This window comes from Chiloscyllium plagiosum, unplaced genomic scaffold (assembly GCF_037043375.1).
Source record: "Chiloscyllium plagiosum isolate Xiang-an unplaced genomic scaffold, Cpla_swu_hap1 HiC_scaffold_38, whole genome shotgun sequence".
Lineage (NCBI taxonomy): Eukaryota > Metazoa > Chordata > Chondrichthyes > Orectolobiformes > Hemiscylliidae > Chiloscyllium > Chiloscyllium plagiosum.
The window spans coordinates 7,737,591-7,757,038 of NW_028270176.1; the positions used below are offsets into that span (position 1 = coordinate 7,737,591).

A 19,448-nucleotide genomic window follows, 5' to 3' on the forward strand; every position below is an offset into this window, starting at 1 on the left:
TTTGGCGATATATAACTTAGTTCACATATTTTATAACAAATAGCATGGTCCAGTTATTCAAGGAATTTTCCTTTAATCAAAATTCAGCAACCATTCAGATTGGACAGTTTTCTAGAAGATAAAGTATCACCTGTAAATGTGAGTTGAGGACATTTGTGTGGAAGGCAGAGCCACCACTTAGAATGACTTTCAGAAACAGAACAGGTGAAGTAGGGAGGTCATGTGCAGATAGAAACACTTGTGAGTCTTCACTTTGCTGAACAGCCAAGTCATCAATAAATATCAAAATACATACATGATTTATTTGCATCTGTGCAAAATTGAAAAAGAAAAGAGTTGAAGTTATAATATCATAATAGAACATCAGTGTCAGCTGTAAATGAGAGTTTATACCTTTGGTTCCCATACTGCAGAAAGCAAAGGTAAAGAACCACTAGAAAAGGCAGAATAAAACATTTCCAAGATGACAGCACATCAGAGAGTTCACAGCTGTCTGAAAAGATTGCAAATGTTTGTATTTTGTCCCTTGTTTTTGAAAGTGAGGCACCAGAATTACAAGATGATGACTAATAGATACAATAGAGCAACAGGAGAAAAATGTTCCATTAGCCAAGAGGGTACAAAGTGGAACTCACTGATAGAAACACATCACTTTCAATTCATTCGCAGAAAGTTGGAAATATATGGACAAGATCATGAAAATGGTTGAATTGGGGTATTCTATAGACCATTGACAAAAGCATGGAATAATAGAACAAATTTTCCATAATCTGTTATAAAAGTGAAAGTGCTGACAAAACTCAGCAGGTCTGTGAATGCCTGTGGAGAGAGAAATGGAGTTGACATTTGGAGTCTAATATAACTGTCCTTCATAACAGAAGAACTGCACATTTGTCTTATACAGCCAAATTCTACATTGTATGTATCTGATGATTTACACTTCTGAACTGTAACTCAGATGTATCGACCTAGCAAGAGATGAATTAATTAAAAAAGGAATGGGAAATCCATTTCAGTACAAAATAGCTGAATCAGAGAGCAAAAGTCACGATGTCCTTCCACAAACAAAATGGTATAAACATTATTAAAGAACATCATGCTGTTTCCTAAACCATGCAATTGTTCTGCTATTGTTTAACATTTCAGAATACTAGTAATTCCTGGTATCACTCATTCTGTGGAATTGAGCTACACATTTCATTCAATGACTGGAAACAACAGGACAGTTTGTGCTCAGTTCCTTATTTTATTGATTAATTCAACAAATGACAACAATGGATATTTCAGTGCATTCATGAACTGCTCTCTGAACTTTGACTGAGTCACCCCATAAATAAATGTATTGGTGCAGCAACTCAAACTCAACAGCATAAATCCAGCCTGCTGAAATAAATATAGTGAACCCTCATAATGTTCAGGATTTGTTCCTGTAATATTATAGTATAAAAAATGTAGAACAGCCACTGACCACAGCAGTATGAAGCTGGCTGATATAGTGAAGAGTAGAATTGCTGATTTCCGTCTGCTCTCCACCTCTGGGTCTTTGTGATTCCCTCCTTTACACTGCCCTCTCAGTCGCTTCCGGACTCGACTGGCTACCAAGATGTGTCTGACTGTCAGTGCATTGAGCAATAAAATGAAAGCGAATGGAATCAATGGGGTTAAAACTGTGGCAAACCAATCAAAACCCACCCATCCTGGCTCAGTATAATAGCTTGCTTTTGAATCACAAAACCATGGCACATTGTCTATTATTTCTTTAGGTTCAATTATAAAATACAAAGGAATATTTTTTAAACTGAGCAGAATCCTGGTTGATGATAGAACCGCAGCTGCAGTTCTGTTTGTACAATATTTAGTTTTCAGCTTCTGGCAACAAATGGCAACAAATCGGTCAAAGGAGAAAGTGACGGTGAACCAGACTGAACAATCTATTGATGCATGAACTAGAAGAGTGAGAAAACTACACACAGGAGTGATTTCCAGAAAAGATCTTGGAAAATAATAATGGGTCACCTGTGACAGTATGACATCAGTTAAAATGACCAAAAGATCTGCAGATGCCATAGCCACGAGATAATATGTAGTGCATGTGGATAGTCCACATTTCCCTTGGGACAGGATCATAATCGCAATTAAGTTAACTGTAAGAAAGACAAGAGGAAAGATGCATTAAATTACTTATAAAACAACCACCACATTTGAGTCCAGAGACTAAGATTGGATACTTACTCTTAAAATTCATCGATTTGGGAGGGTAAAGAGAATCTTTTTAAAATGTGAATCTCCATGCTGACATGATACAACCTTCTTTCTTTTCCTTTTAACAGTGTCAAGATTCAATGTTATTGAAAAGGATAATTGGCTGCATTATTTCAATGTGACTGGCACCATGCAAGATAACCTTTAGCTGTGATCTACCAGCACTCACTGACTTTGAAAACTGGGTCACTGAAGAGATGCAAAAACAATTTTTCTCACTATTTGAAACTTCAAGGATGGCCAGACAATGAAGTGCCAGACTAAAGTAAGGTTTTTTCATAGATATTCAGTACAATTTTGTTCGAGATTCAGCAAAAGAAAATGTAAGCATAAGATTAGATTAGATTAGATTACATTAGATTAGATTTTTTTTTAGATTACATTACAGTGTGGAAACAGGCCCTTCGGCCCAACAAGTCCACACCGACCCGCCGAAGCGAAACCCATCCATACCCCTACATTTACCCCTTACCTAGCACTACGGGCAATTTAGAATGGCCAATTCACCTGACCCTGCACATCTTTGGACTGTGGGAGGAAACCGGAGCACCCGGAGGAAACCCACGCAGACACGGGGAGAACGTGCAAACTCCACACAGTCAGTCGCCTGAGTCGGGAATTGAACCCGGGTCTCAGGCGCTGTGAGGCAGCAGTGCTAACCACTGTGCCACCGTGCCGCCCACGGTAAGTAGGTTTTACAGCAAAACTGGAAGGGGAGAGGCAGTTGCTGAAGGAATAAGGATCATGTGCTGAAGGAGCATAGAATGGTCAACAACTCAGTCACTGAATTTATGTCTAGACTTGGCAAATGCACAGGGGACCTCTTCAGGACTAGAGAAGTGAACATATTAAATTCACAGAAGTAGAATTACTTAGTTATTTCAACCAGAAGGATTTTGTGGCCTGAGCTCCTGAACAGGAAGGAGGTGAACATTTACCCAAAGGTAACAGAACTCTACTATAAATAAGAGTTTGTTCTTCAACAGAGAAGTTCTGATTCCACTAATATTAAAATATGTGAATACAAATCGTAAAGAGACAATTAACATTATTGTGTTCATGTTACAGGCTTTCTTTCCTAATTGGTAAGATGCCACACATACAGGCCATGACTTTAACTGAGTTTGGGGATAATGCTAAAAAATTCAACAAGCTACCTGTTAACATTTTATTTTGCAAATTGCTGAATGAGGATAAATGGAGTTTCATCAAAGTTGGTATTGGGACAATATTTGTTCACCATTAGTACAAACAGATCATTCAAGCAGTTGGACATATTAATATAGTTTATTCAATGAACCAAGCATTTCATTATTAAGAGTTTACCGTTATCATTTATGGCTCTGGGACTGACATCATTATTGTGAAAAGACAGCACATTTGTACTTCAGTTACACTTACCTGAACTCAGAGGGACACTTCATTGAGTTATACCTGAAAGAGTGAAAGCCTACATGAAAGTTGGTTGAATCCTATTTAAGAACTGGTTTATCCAATTTTACTTCCAGAAGTGGAATGAGCAAGAAATAAAACAAAAGCTTCACTCAATATATTAGTGAGAGAAAAAGACACACTTATGGCTGAGAGATTGGAGCGTCTCCATGTGCATAAAAAAAGATAACATTATTATTTAATTAGATTAGATTCCCTCCAGTATGAAAGAGGCCCTTTGGCCCAACAAGTCCACACCAGCCCTCCAAAGAGTAACCCACCCATAGCCTATATTAACCCCAGAGTAATGCACCTAATACTATGGGCAATTTAGCATGGCCAATTCACCTGACCTGCATATCTTCAGCTTGGGGGAGGAAGGGTAGTAATGAAGGGTATGTTGATGAGTTTGATCTTAGAGTAGGATAGAAGAGCATTGATGGCTGAAGGGTCTGTACTGTGCTATAGTGTTCTATATTCTTAGAATCACTGCTACTTTAATATTTTTGCTAATAAGCACATTAAGGGATTCAATGTTAACTATTCGCTGACAATTAAAACATCAGGGCAATACCCAGAGGAAGCCCACACAGACACGGGAAGAATATGCAAACTCCACACAAACAGTTGCCAGAGGCTAGAATCAAACCAGGATCCCTGGCACTGTGAGGCAGCAGTGCTAACCATGCTGCGCCTATACTGGGAAAAACATGTCATTGCACGGGTAATTTGACTACTGTGAGAGTACTGAGTGTGGTGCTGGAAAGCACATCATTTCAGCAGCATCCAAGGAGCAGGGGAATCGATGTTTCTGGGTTTCTCCTGCTTCTCGCATGCTGCCTGACCTGCTGTGCTTTTCCAGCATCACATTTTTGATTCTGATTTCCAGCATCTGCAGTCCTCACTCTCTCCTACTATAGGAGTATTGCCCTGAATGTTTTAATTGCCAGCGAGTAGTTAAAATTGAATCCCTTAATGTGCTTATTAGCAAAAATATTAAAGTAACAGTGATTCTAAGAATATAGAACAGTATAGCACAGTACAGACCCTTCAGCCATCAATGCGACTCTATCCTACTCTAAGATTAAACTCATCGACATACCCTTCATTACTATCATCCAAGTGCCTCTCCAAGAGTCGCTTAAATGTTCCTAATGTCTCTCACTCTGCGACCACTGCTAGCAGTGCATTCCACTCTCTGTGTAAAGAATCTACCTTTCACATCTCCCCTAAACCTTCCTCCAATCACTTAATAATTACACCCCTTATGATGCACATTTCCGCCTGGGGAAAATGTCTCTGGCCATTCAGTCTATCTGTGTCTCTCATTATCTTGTACACCTTTATCAAGTCTCCTCTCATCCTTCTCCGCTCATATGAGAAAAGCCCCAGCTCCCTCAGCCTTTTTTCATGAGATATATGCTCCAGTTCAGGCAGCATCCTGGTAAATCTTCTCTGCACTCTCTCTAGAGCTTACACTGCCTTCCTAGAATGAGGGGACTAGAACTGACACAAATTTCTAAGTATGGTCTAACCAGGGCTTAATAGAGTTGCAGCATGACTGCATGATTGTTAAACTCAATCCCCCTGCTAATGAAAGCCTACACCCCACACCCCTTCTTAACAATGTTACCAACTTGGCTGGCAAGTTTTGGGGATCCAATATCCCTCTGTTCCTCCACACTGCCAAGAATCCTGCATTTAACCCTGTACACTGCATTCAAATTGGACTTTCCAAAGTGAATCACCTCACACTTCTCCAGGTTGAACTCTATCCGCCAATTCTCCGCCCATTCTGCACCCTGTCAATGTCTCCCTGCAACCTACAACAGCCCTCCACACTATCCACAATTTCACCAACCTTCGTGTCATTGGCAAAATTACTAATCCACACTTCCACTTCCTTATCCAAGTCATTTCTAAAAATCACAAAGAGCACAGGCCCCCGAACAGATACCTACGGAATACCCTGGTCACCGAGCTCCAAGCTGAATACTTTCCATCTGCTATTACACTCTGTCTTCTATGGGGCAGCCCACTCTATATCCAGCTGGCTAACTTGCCCAATATCCCATGCCTCCTTACTTTCTGAATGAGCCTACATTGGGGAACCTTATCAAACGCCTTGCTAAAATCCATATACACCACATCCACTGCTCTCCCTTCATCAATGTCTTTTGTCACATCCTCAAAGAATTCTATACGGCTTGTGAGGCATGACTTGCCCTTCACAAAGCCAAGCTGACTATCTCTAATTAAGCTTTGCTTGAACAAATAAACATAGATCTTGTCTCTCAGAATCCTCGCCAATAATTTATCCACCACGGATTGGTGGATAAGACTGACTGGTGTTTAATCCCAGGGTTATCCTTATTCCCTTTCTTGAACAAGGGAATAATATTTGCCACCTTCCAATCATCTGGTACTACTCCTGTGGACAGTGAGGATGCAAAGATTATCAGTAAAGATGCAGCAATTTCTTCCCTTGCTTCCGGTAGCAACTTTGGTTATATCCTGTCTGGCCCAGGGGCATTAAATATCCTTATTTTTACAAACATTTCCACCACATTCTCCATCTTACCATCAACCTGTTTGAGCATATCAGCCTGTTCCACACTGTCCTCACAAATGACAAGGTCCCTTTCACTAGTGGATACTGAAGCAAAGTATTCAGTAAGGACCTCCCCACCTCCTCCGACTCCAGGCATAACTTTCCTTCAATATCCCTGATCTGGCCATCTACTGTAACTCTGGCCATCCTCTTGTTCCTCACATCAGTATAGAATGCCTTGGGGTTTTCCCTAATGCTACCCACCGAGGCTTTTCGTGTCCCCTTCTCGCACTTCTTCAGCTCTGTCTTCAGTTCCTTCCTGGCTACCTTGTAACTCTCTAGAGCCCTGTCTCATCCCTTGTCACCTAAGGTTCCTTCACCCTACCAACCTTTCCTTGCCGGAGTGGGACAAACCTATCCAGCACTCACAGTAAGAGCTCCCTAAACAACTTCCAGATTTCCATCCTGCATTTCTCGGAGAACAACTGTTTCCAATTTATTCTCCACAGCTCCTGCTTAATAGCACTATAATTCCCCCTCCCCTAATTAAATACTTTCCCAAACCATCTACTCCTATCCCTCTCCATGACTACAGTAACGGTCAGGGAGGTGTGATCACTATCACTGAAATGTCCTCCCACCGAGAGAGCTGATGCCTGACTTGGTTCATTGCCAAGCATTAAATCCAATATAGCCTTCCCTCTAGTTGATTCCTTCCTGAACATACCTGACAAAATCTGCTCCATCCAAACTATTTGCACTAAAAAGGTTCCAACCAATATTCGCGAAGTTAAAAATCACACAACACCAGGTTTTAGTTAATTTGGAAGCACTAGTTTTTGAGGTGCTGCCTCTTCATCAGGTGGTCATCACTTTTTAACTTTGTCCACCCCAGCCCAACCCGGCTCCTCCAAATCATGAATATTAACAAAGTTGAAGTCACCCACAACAAATCTGTTACTTCTGCACCTTTCCAAAATCTGTCTCTCCATCTGCTTCTCCCTGTCTCTGTTGTGATTTGGGGGTCTGTGGAAAGCTCCCAACAAAGTGACTGCTCCTTTCCTGTTTCCTGACTTCCAGCCATACTGACAGAATAGACAAAGCCTCTTTGATGACCTCCCTTTCTGCTGCTGTGATGCTATCTCTGATGAGCAATGCCACACCCCTCTCTCTTTTACCTCCCTCCCTATTCCTTTTGAAACATCTAAGTCCCGGACCATCCAACAACAATTCCTGCCCCTCTGATACCCAACTATTAAAGTAAAATCTTAAATTGCCCATTGTTACCTTTATTGAACAAGAATGAAAATCTGTGGATGAGAAATCAATCATCTGAAACATTGATTTTGATGAGTCAATATGGTTTCTTGCAACCTGGTACTGACGTAACCTCATTCCTATACTGAACCAAGCAGTATTGGAGAAATTGAATATATTTCACACCAGTGGGTAACCTGCACTCAGTACAGTTCGACAAAGGGAAATGTGGCTAATACACAAATACTATTGCAAGGTGTTCCCCTCCTGTTGGCCAACCACACTCAATATAATTTGACAGTAACCAAAATTCTCAGCCATTCCGACACCAGAAGGGCTAACTGAGCTAAGATCTGAGTCAAGGATGCAAAATGTTTCAGCACACACACAAGGTTATTCAGTCCACACAGGAAGTTAACAAAAAACAGAGCTTTATATTCACTAGAACATAATTAAGAAAAAAACTCCATCAGCAATTCAGGACACTTGAGTTGAAGAAAAATATTTTGCTGAATACATATACAAAGCTGATCAGTGGAACACCATGTTCCAGCATAAATCTGAAAAGTAGGGATAGTCTTCACCCACTACATATACACACATACTCTCTCTCACACACACAGGCAGACACACACGGACAGACGGACCCACACAAACAAAAGCATGTTTAAAGACCATCAATTATTACCCACACTTACCAGGAACACCAATAACAGCAATAATGGTGTTGTATATTTTTTCAACCTGTTCAAGTGTATCAATCATTCTCTCCGGCCAATTCTCTGAAATCCGTTCTGAAGGTATATATGCCTGGAAGTGGTAATTTATGTACAGTGGGTTAGACATGGGCCATTGAGTTTACATAAAGGAGTAAAAATTAGATTGTTTCCGTCTAACTGAGCGGATGACGACAGCCTAACTAAATCCCTTCTGTGATTCATAATGATGAAGCAATTAAATTCAATGTTTAAAAAACAACAGGCTGGAGAATTCTGTCAGGTAATGATAATTGCCGCATATATTTTCCAGCAATGGCTCTGTCCTTTGTAGTATGACCAGTGTCAATTCTAGATTTCATTGTTTCAGGGTTGCCTTCACTGTATTGTGTATATTCATTAAGTGATTATCAGATCACAGAGCCCCCTCTTTGTCATATGATACTGAGTAATTCATGTCGATGGAAATTTATATTGATGTGAAACCACAACATATTACAATACCTTGAGCGAACAGATTTGACTGATACAGCATCTCAGGCTAACAGAATGTTTCAGATGCCAAAGAGGCAATGCAGAATTGGCAAAATAAAAACTAGCATTATGAAGCCTTTATTGCGAGGGTTTCCCTGTCACTAAAGAAAGAGTAGGTTGCTGATTGTTTCTCTAAGAAATAGAAGGCAGAAGGGTGGTCTTATAGAATTAATATGAACACAATATGAAAGTGTGTGATGGGGCAAGGGAGGACAATACGGTTTCTGTTACAGGCAGGACTAACATGCACAGCCATAAATATTAAACTGTCATTCCAAAAAGGAATGGAAGATTACTCAGGGAGTGGCTATTGTGGCAATTCTCTTTCATAAGTGTCAATTGATACAGGAGCATTGTGCCCTCATGAGGAAGCACATCAGGAACAAGCAGATGAAAAGATTATTTACCCCCTTTGACCATGTCCCGCAATGTAAGTTAGTCACAGCAATTCTGCAGCATTCCTTATGTTGGCTGCCTTTGCCTCATATTCCTTACTGCTTGTGCTGATTGGTGGCAGAATGTACTAAATGTCTTTATGGGTTAAAATGTTTCCAAATTTCTTCCCTGAAATATCTGTTCACAGATTATTAGATTATTCTCCTGAGTTTTAGATTATGAGCAGATGGAAATTGTTGCTCACTTCTGAACTGATTATAATGCGGCCGGCCAGATGGACTCTGTGGAATCTGAGTTCCCTGATTGGGGCTGTTAACCTGGTCCAATCAAGGAGCCCTGGCTGACAGATATAAACAGGAATGCGAGGGGTTCTGCTCACTCTAGGCTCTGAGCGAGCTGGGTCAGTGTCACGTACTATTCATGGGGTCAATGTTAGAAATGGGGAAATGTGTTGTTTTTGTAGATATAGAAAAACCAGAGTGTGTGTACAGAAAAAGGGGTACAGCGAGAAAACTATTAACTCAGCAAGTATTTAGGGAAGTTTATCTTTATCTTTAGTGTATAATTGTGGTTAATTAGGTACTAATTTTGGTGCATAATTATTATCGCAAATAAGTTCTTTTAAAATTTTGGTCTCAGCAAAATAGCTGAGATAACTGTAATGCTTGAGCTAGGCAAAAAGAGATATGATTGCATGTTCAAGAATGGAATGTACCACGGAAGTTGTTACAAGATGTTAAACTCGTATCTTGATGTCCTTTTAACAAAATATTCCTTGTGTCAGCACTTACAGAGAGGAGGGTCGCCAACTTGGGGAAGGGGGAAGTAATAAGGGCAGAGCGCAGCTGGGTAGTGGTATGGCACAGTAATAGAGATTGGGTAATTAGGAGTCTGGAGAGATGATCTCACGCAGCTCAAAGGTATAACTGTATACTAACCTGAGTTCTAATTTGCTCATTTGCTTATGCAATTGAAGCCCTTACTTGCAAGTTTGTAATAAATTGTCTTGTTTCCAGATTTGTTGGTCTTGTCTAAAATTTTATTAAGTTTGTTTCTTACAGATTTGGGGGCTCGTCTGGAATCCCAAGCTCCGGTCTCTCGGCATTTTTGGGAAAAACGGAGAAGGCTCACCTCACCGATTTCGGAGGTCTCTTGTTTCCCTCATTGCTGCGGCGGCTTGGACAAGCGAGATCCAGGCAGGGAGACCCTGGAAACAAGGCGGACAGACACGGTGGGTTTGGTCAGGTAACTCTTGTGCACAAGACCCAGGTAAGAAAAGGTCTTAAAGACTATATCTTGGTGACTGGGGTAGGTAGTGGGTTTTTTTGTTGTCAGTCTTTGCCACGGGACGAGGTGCACTGAGATGCGTTGGTTTGGTTGAGTAACTCTTATGGACTTAAGACTCAGGTAAAGGTAAATTTCGGGCAACCAGGATTGGCAACGGTATTTGCTGCCAGGTTTTGCCACGGGATGAGGTGCGCTGAGACGTAGTGGTTTCGGTCAGGTAACTCTTATGTACACAAGCGATCTAGATTGGCAGCGGTATTTGTTGCCAGTCTTTACCACGTGAGACGTGGGGTTTCGGTCGGGTAACTCTTGTGTACCTAAGACCGGGGTAAAGGTAATTTTCGGGCGACCTAGTTTGGCAACGGTTTTCACTGTTACGTATTGCCGTGGGACGGGGCGCGCTGATACGACCAGGTAACTCTTGTGCACAGACCAAGGTATGAAAATTGACCTTCAAGCATTGTCTTGGTGGTTGCATACATACGAGAAGTACGAGGAATTGGCAACATTTATAATAAGGTCTTTAATTGGCTAGATTCTAGATTAATCTAATGAGGAAGGTGTCTACCTGATTCGATCACCCCGCCTTAGCTCGGTTGTTAAGAGGGGAAATCCCCCACATGAAGGTCAGGACCCTGAAGTGGGTGTGGAAGAAGGTGATACCGGACCTCAGTAAGGCTAATTCAATTACATAAAGAAACAGCCGAGTATTAAAATAGGAAATAAGAATAGTGGGTTTAAATGTCGAAGGAGACATGTGAGAAAAATGTTAAGAGATTGGAAGTACAATCCTCGGACAAGAAGAAGGGATAAAAATGATAAAATGTCAATGGAAAACAGCCTTAGAGTCAGGAGGAATCAGATTATGCTTCGTGTCAGAAGGGCTAGTAGCTGAAGGGCTACTGAGGGTACACTTCATAACTAACTTATAGCCAGACATCCAGAAAAACATTCAAAACCTAGAGGAGTTGTTGTGGGAAGCTCAAAGTGTATGTGTCTGTGTGTGTGAGAGAGAGAGAGATAGAGAGAAAAGAGCTGTACAGCTAGTAGAAAGTGTAACCCTTTGTGATTCAGTTTGAATGCACATTTGTTTGTTGGTGATTGAATGTTCCCTGGAGCCTGAGATCCGGGACTGTTTTGAATCTGATTTCTATTATGGAAATTTTAACATGATTTCTTTTAAGGTTAAGGATTTTGCAGATTATAAAATAAAATGTTAACTCCTGCTCTTTTTACAGGTCATGACTGCCTTACTATTAGTTTCTAACTAATCGCTTTTATCCTTACATAAAAGCGATTTGTGGAGGACAGTTGAAGTCTCGGTTCAACATTAATAAATCAAAAAAAAAAATCCTATGATTAAAATCGGTGACCTTGGATTCGGCCATTATTCATGCATTAGAAGTTTTTTTTAAATGACCTGTAGCATTGTAATTGAGCAATGACTGGTCAGGACTACAGAAGAAAACTAATTTTGGATTTAAATCAAGGGGCTAAAACTGAGTAATTATAGCGGATTTCAAAGTTGGGAACTGTATGCATTTTACATTTTAAATATTAAACACTGAATAAATGAATTTATAATATATAAATATATATATATATACACAAGTAAGATTCCTAAATGTATATTTAGGAACAGACTTTAAAGTTAGACAACCATAAATTGATATTTGAGATTACAGGGAGCAAGAAATATTGCAATATTTCTTTTAAAAATCAAGGTTTAAACAAAACATTGGGTGATGAGGAATGGCCATGAGGTGGCCCTAAAGTGGTTCAGTTGGTTAAATCGGCTCAGCAATTGATCTGGCAACGTAACATGAGAAGCAGAAACAGAAGGCAAAATTAATGATAGCCACAGTTGATGAAGTAATAAAGAAAAGGACAAAACTAAAAGGAGAAGGAAACTGGAATGGTGGCGGGCAGCATGTTGAAAATAAAGGGAGGAGAAGGGATTGGGGAGGAGATGGTAAGGGGTCTGGTGAACAGGAACAAGGATCAATGTGGAAATCCCCACAGGAGAGATGTTATTACTGTGGAAAGACAGGTCACTTTAGGAGAGAGTGTCCTGATCCGAAAAAGGAAGTAAAGGCAGTGCCATTTATGAATCTTGATGAAAAATAGGGGTGTAGGAGTTCCTGCCCCCGGGGACCCACCAGGAACCCTTGATAAATTTAAAGGTGGGACCTTACAAAGAGGACGTAGTTTTCCTGGTCGATACGGGGGCAGCAAGGTCATCCTTAAATTTTAAGCCCAAGGGAGCGGGAACGAAAATGTTAATTGGATTATGGCAACAGTTTTGTGATGAGAAGCACGAAGAATCAGTTTTGTGTTCATGGCAAGATACTGCCACCAAATTGGGGATTGAATTAACTGCAAATGGTGCGATGGAATCTGTTGAGGTTCTTAAAAATGAATGTGCTCGAGCAAAACAATTACAGAAACAGAATGAGAAGTCACAAGTGACTGGTAAACAAACAGAACTGCGCAATTACAGTTTCTAAAATGATTTAATCACTTATTGTGTTTCCACCCTGAATTATATAATATATATAATTAATCATTAATATTTATAATAAATCAATTGTGTTAGCCTGAATTAATATTAATTGGCAGGATTTCTTCACACATTCTCAGTGACCTGTCATATTGATTCATGGTTAATTTAAAACATGACTGCATTAATTCATTGTTAATCAAAGAATGGAAAACTACATTACTGACGAGAGTGTGTGCAGGCAGTGATAGCAACAGCCTTATTGGTAGAGTCGGAAACTTACTTTAGAGGTGCCTTAATAGTCAGCACCCCACATCAGGTACGGTCAGGAGAAGAAAGGGAAATGATTAGAGGAGCTGCTCTGAAGGAATGGGAAAAGAGACATCTGGTGGGTGGGGGAGTGATATCAGCCAAAAACAAATTCCCGAATGTGGACCCACGTTGGAAGGAAATGGATGAACACGATAGAGAAGAAATGAGGGACTTTTGAGAAATGGTCACTTTGGGTATTAAAGAGGCGGAACCTAGATCTCAGAATTTTGTGAAAGCCTTTGAAGTGAGACAGGATAAAGATGAAGTCCCATCGACTTTCTTACAGAGACTGAAAGAGATCACTAGAAAATATTTGGGAATGGATCCCGATGACCCGGTAGCTCAGGGACTCTTAAAGGTCCAGTTTGTGACTAAATCATGGCCGGACATACAAAAGAAACTACAGAAATTAGATGGATGGAGTGAAAGACAGATGGAGGAATTGTTACATGAACCACAGAAAGTGTATGTGAAAAGAGAGGACGAGAAACAAAAACAGAAAGTTAAAATAATGGTTGTAGCAGTTGAGGAGATTACGAAGAAAAGGATAGAATCAGAGAACAACAGGGGAGGACAAGATCGACAAAGAACAGATTGTCGGGAAGAAGGCAACCGGCAGGATGTTATTACTGCGGAAAAATAGGGCATTTTAAAAAGGATTGTCCAAAGTTGGTACGACAAAAAGAGGCAGTTTCATTGATGACTATTGATGAAGAATAGTGGAGTCAGGGGTTCCTCCTTCCTGTGACCCACCGGGAACACCTGATAAATCTAAAGGTGGGACCTGAAGGAGAGGAAACGGTGCTTTTAGTGGATACGGGAGCAACACGATCATCCCTAAGCTTTAGACCGAGCGGTGTTAAATTAACTAACAAAGGTCTCAAGGTTTCTAGAGTAAAAGGTGAAGAATTCTTAAATCAGAAAGCAGGACAATGGCTCACAGACTCTAGGATCTTGAAATATGAGACAATCTTAATAGAACAGGATGACCTTGTGTTAGTCACAGACAGTTGCTTGAACCCAGCTGCATTTCTGTGGCAGAGAGAAGGGGGGGGGGGGGGGGGTGGCCTTTGGCAATCCAGAACATGACTGCCTTGATATTACTGAATATCAGACTAAAGTGCGACTGAACTTAAGAGACGTACCGTTGCATGCGAGAGTTCGGTTGTTTATCGATGGGTCCTCCCGGATGATTGAGGGTAAAAAGCACAATGGATATACTGCAGTAGACGGGAGAGAGGGAAGCGTTATCGATGCTGAAAGACTGCCTAACGGCTGGTCAGAGTTCAATGATAAGTTTTAAAGAACTATTTTGTGGCGCTTGGCTCTTCTTTGTCTACTCTTAGGAATAAAGGCCTGTTGGTACAGACACTGCCACTCGAGTTTGCCGTACATCGAATACAACCGTGTGATTGGGTCCTGATCAAGACCTCTAAAGATACCAAACTGCACCGGGCTGGGAGGGACCATTCCTAACCCTCCTAACTAGTGAAACAGCTATTTGGACTGTTGATAAAGGCTGGAGTATTCACACTCACGTTAAATGTCCTGTGAACACCCCATTGGTGGAGTGGCACGCTCATCCTACAGACAACCCTCTGAAAGTTAAGCTGAGAAAGAAAGAATGAACTGAGACAAAAGACTCTTTTAAAGTTTAATGATATATGTTGTTATTGATTGTAAGGGCTGTCTGGACTCACCACTCCCTGGCGCCTAAAGGATTAAGACAGATAGGTAGAAAGGTAGACAGGGGTTAGAAATGGGCAGGTACTGGTATAGTATTATAACACTTGTAGTACTAACTATTCAAGGAGACAGGAAAAATCACTTTACTCCACTATGCCAAAACTATGCTAAACAAGAGGGACTTACCAACTGTTGGGTCTGTGCAGAGGTCCCACACCATGGTGAATCTGGGATCCCCACCTCGGTAATACCGCTCACCAAAAGAGAAGTGTACGATGTATAACAATTTGAATCGGGCTCAAATGAAACAAAGTGGAAATCTGACAGGGGTAAATATAACCTCGCGGGATGGTTCCCCAGATGAGCCCTGAAAAACCCATGGAATTATCGGTGGCCTTATAATTTCCCCACCGAAAGGAGCAGTGAATACCACCTGTTTTTGCAATCAGAATGATGCCGCACCCTTCCAGTTAGGAAAACCATCTTGTGTCTACACCAGCCAAGCCACTGCCACGACCATTCCCTGAATATTGAACGGAACATATTGGGTATGCAGCTGGAAAGCCTATCCATTTATTCCCGGGGAAAAATACGCTCGAGTGGCCGAATGTATAGGAATAAATGCATGTTTTGATGTTGATGAATCACTGCCTCGAAGCCAGAAAGGCTGGAGTGGCTGCTGTTACCTCGCTGATATAGTCCCTCACCTCCGATTAGAAAAACGTGAACACAACGTGAGGAAGAAAGGGGGAATAAGACGTAAGACCCGAGAGGTCTCTGACCGTCTGTTGTGGACACTATTCCCAAACTACGGCACTGCAAGGGCAGGGGTAGAGATACATAAACTGGCGGCTGCCCTTGAGAAATTAATTAATAATACCGACATAATGGGAGAAGCTCAGTCCCAAATATTGGCCATCGCCACCGAAATGATTGCCACAAGACTAACAGCCTTACAGAATCGAATGGCTTTGGACTATCTCTTGGCCGAAAAAGGGGGAACTTGTGCACTGATTGGTAAGGAATGCCGCACCTTCATCCCAGACACCTCTTCCCTAGTGGAAGATAAGGCAGAAATAGTAAAGAAAAAGATAAAGAATATAAAAGAAATTGAGGATAAACTTCGAAAAGATGAGAAATAGGGACTGACCGGTTGGAGAAAATGATTAGCTAATTTAGGCATTTATGTATTACTGATAATAGTAGATTTAATAATAGGATTTAACGTGTTAAAGTGGATAATGAGTAAGTTGATAATGTCCTTAGGAGACAACAATCAATGATGGTCATGACAAAAGTAAGTGCACAAGAAAGAGAGAGTAATAGATTATTCTTAGAGTTTGAAAAAAAAGACAGACTCAGGAGAGCAGAAATGGCAAGACTGTGAACCCCTACACCTCAGGGTGAAAAGAGGGCAGAAAATAAAAATTACAAAAACAACAAATGGTAAAAGAAAAGAAATGGGGGAGTTGTTAGAAATGGGGAAATGTGTTGTTTTTGCAGATATAGAAAAACCAGAGTGTGTGTACAGAAAAAGGGGTACAGCAAGAAAACTATTAACTCAGCAAGTATTTAGGGAAGTTTATCTTTATCTTTAGTGTATAATTTTGGTTAATTAGGTACTAACTTTGGTGTAAAATTATTATAGCAAAAAAGTTCTTTCAAAATTTTGGTCTCAGCAAAATAGCTGAGATAACTGAAATGCTTGAGCTAGGCAAAAAGAGATACAATTGCATGTTCAAGAATGGAATGTACCACGGAAGTTGTTACAAGATGTTAAACTCGTATCTTGATGTCCTTTTAACAAAATATTCCTTGTGTCAGCACTTACAGAGAGGAGGGTCGCCAACTTGGGGAAGGGGGAAGTAATAAGGGCAGAGCGCAGCTGGGTAGTGGTATGGCACAGTAATAGAGATTGGGTAATTAGGAGTCTGGAGAGATGACCTCACGCAGCTCAAAGATATAACTGTATACTAACCTGAGTTCTAATTTGCTCATTTGCTTATGCAATTGAAGCCCTTACTTGCAAGTTTGTAATAAATTGTCTTGTTTCCAGATTTGTTGGTCTTGTCTAAAATTTTATTAAGTTTGTTTCTTACAGTCAGTACAAGGTGACTTGGTGATGGGATACCAGCCTTCATGGAGATTTTTTTCCAGTTTTCATCTGTGCCTCCAATATCAGAGACATCTCATTGATGACACTGCCCTGTCTTCTCTCACTGAGACCTTTCATTATCTTATCCAGTGACCCTGTATGAAGGCCATAAGTCTGGCTTTGAACATCTGCTGCATGTAACTCAACCCATTTGAGCCATCTTGTGTTAACTAAAAAGCCCTGGCAGCTATTTTAAGTCAAGTTTAGTCATGGACAGCTGCAAGACCTCCCCCACAAGTCCCTTGGCTCAGACACCAAGTGAGCGGATGTAACTTATGGGACATACCTGCTACCTCTGCTATCATAACCAGTAAGGGGGGGGGGAGGGGGTCCCGTGTTATCACTCTTTGATACTTCAAATGCTCTTACAGACCAGTGTTACCAACACAATCTAAATTACAAATCGTGTTACTATAGTTACAGGAGTTATGATCTTGATCCATGGGTGTAGAACATAGAACATAGAACATAGAACAGTACAGCACAGAACAGGCCCCTCAGTCCATGATGTTGTGCCGACCATTGATCCTCATGTCTGCACCCTCAAATTTCTGTGACCATATGCATGTCCAGCAGTCTCTTAAATGTCCCCAATGACCTTGCTTCCACAACTGCTGCTAGCAACGCATTCCATGCTCTCACAACTCTCTGTGTAACGAACCCCCCTCTGACATCCCCTCTATACTTTCCTCCAACCAGCTTAAAACTATGACCCCTCGTGTTAGACATTTCTGCCCTGTGAAGTAGTCTCTGGCTATCAATCTCTATCTATTCCTTTCATTATGTTGCATACCTCAGTTAGGTCCCCTCTCCTCCTCCTTTTCTCCAATGAAAACAGTCCAAGCTCAGTCAACCTCTCTTCATAAAAAATCCACACTTGGTAGTGTGGATGAGCAGAGGGTTCTTGGTGTCCATGTACACAGATCTCTGAAAGTTGCCACCCAGGTAAATAGTGCGGTGAAGAAGGCATATGGCGTACTGGCTTTTATTGGTAGAGGAATTGAGTTCCGAAGCCTTGAGGTCATGTTGCAGTTGTATAAGACTCTGGTGGGGCTGCATCTGGAGTATTGTGTGCAGTTTTGGTCGCCATACTATAGGAAGGATGTGGAGGCACTGGAACGGGTGCAGAGGAGGTTTACCAGGATGTTGCCTGGTATGGTAGGAAGATCGTATGAAGAAAGGCTGAGGCACTTGGTGCTGTTTTCATTGGAGAAAATAAGGTTTAGGGGTGACTTGATAGAGGTGTACAAGATGATTAGGGGTTTAGATGAGAACCTTTTTCCACGTATGGAGTCAGCTATTACGAGGGGGCATAGCTTTAAATTACGGTGTTGGGGTAAATTCTTTACTCAGCGAGTCGTGAGTTCATGGAATGCCCTGCAGTGGTGGACTCTCCCTCTTTATGGGCATTTAAACGGGCATTGTATAGGCATTGGAGGACAGTGGACTAGTGTAGGTTAGGTGGGCTTGGATCGGCGCAACATCGAGGGCCAAAGGGCCTGTACTGCGCTGTATTTTTCTATGTTCTATGTAAGATCTCCAGTCCAGGCAGCATCCTGGTAAACCTCCTCTGAACCCTCTCAAAGCATCGAGATCTTTCCTATAATAGGGCAACCAGAACTGGATGCAGTATTCCAAGTGCGGTCCAACCAAAGTTTTATAGAGCTTTAACAAGATTTCACGACTCTTAAACTAAATCCTCCTGTTAATGAAAGCCAAAACAACCCTGTGTCTTAACAACCCTGTCCAGTTGGGTGTAATGGAATTGATCGATGTACCTGTACACCAAGATCCCTCTATTCCTCTACGCTGCCAAGAATCCTATCCTTAATCCTGTACTCAGCTTTCAAATTCGACCTTCCAAAATGCATCACCTCGCATTTATCCAGGTTGAACTCCATCTGCCACCTCTCAGCCCATCTCTGCATCCTGTCAATGTCGCGCTGCAGCCTACAACAGCCCTCTATACTGTCAACGACACCTCCAACCTTTGTGTCGTATGCAAACTTACTGACCCATCCTTCAATCCCCTCATCCAAGTCATTAATAAAAATTACAAACAGTACAGGCCCAAGGGCAGAGCCCTGTGGAACACCACTCACCACAGACTTCCAGGCAGAATATTTTCCTTCTACTACCACTCGCTGTCTTCTGTTGGCCAGCCAATTCTGTATCCAGACAGCTATGTTCCCCTGTATCCCATTCCTCCTGACCTTCTGAATGAGAAGGTCATTCATGGGGAACCTTATCAAATGCCTTGCTGAAGTCCATATACTCCACATCCACAGCTCAACCCTCATCAACTTTTCTAGTCACATCCTCAAAGAACTCGATAAGGTTTGTAAGGCATGACCTGCCCCT

General features: G+C 41.4%; 1 protein-coding gene across 1 annotated transcript; it reads right to left on the minus strand.

Annotated features, from left to right (window-relative positions):
• Positions 1–1,233: 1,233 nt before the first annotated feature.
• Positions 1,234–8,266, minus strand: LOC148138986 (putative G protein-coupled receptor 139). The gene is made up of 2 exons (XM_087980877.1): positions 8,200–8,266; positions 1,234–2,144 (listed from the first exon to the last, which is right to left on the minus strand). The coding sequence occupies exons 1-2, from the start codon at positions 8,264–8,266 to the stop codon at positions 1,234–1,236; spliced, it is 978 nt and encodes a 325-aa protein (XP_087837003.1).
• Between the last annotated feature and the right edge of the window lie 11,182 nt (positions 8,267–19,448).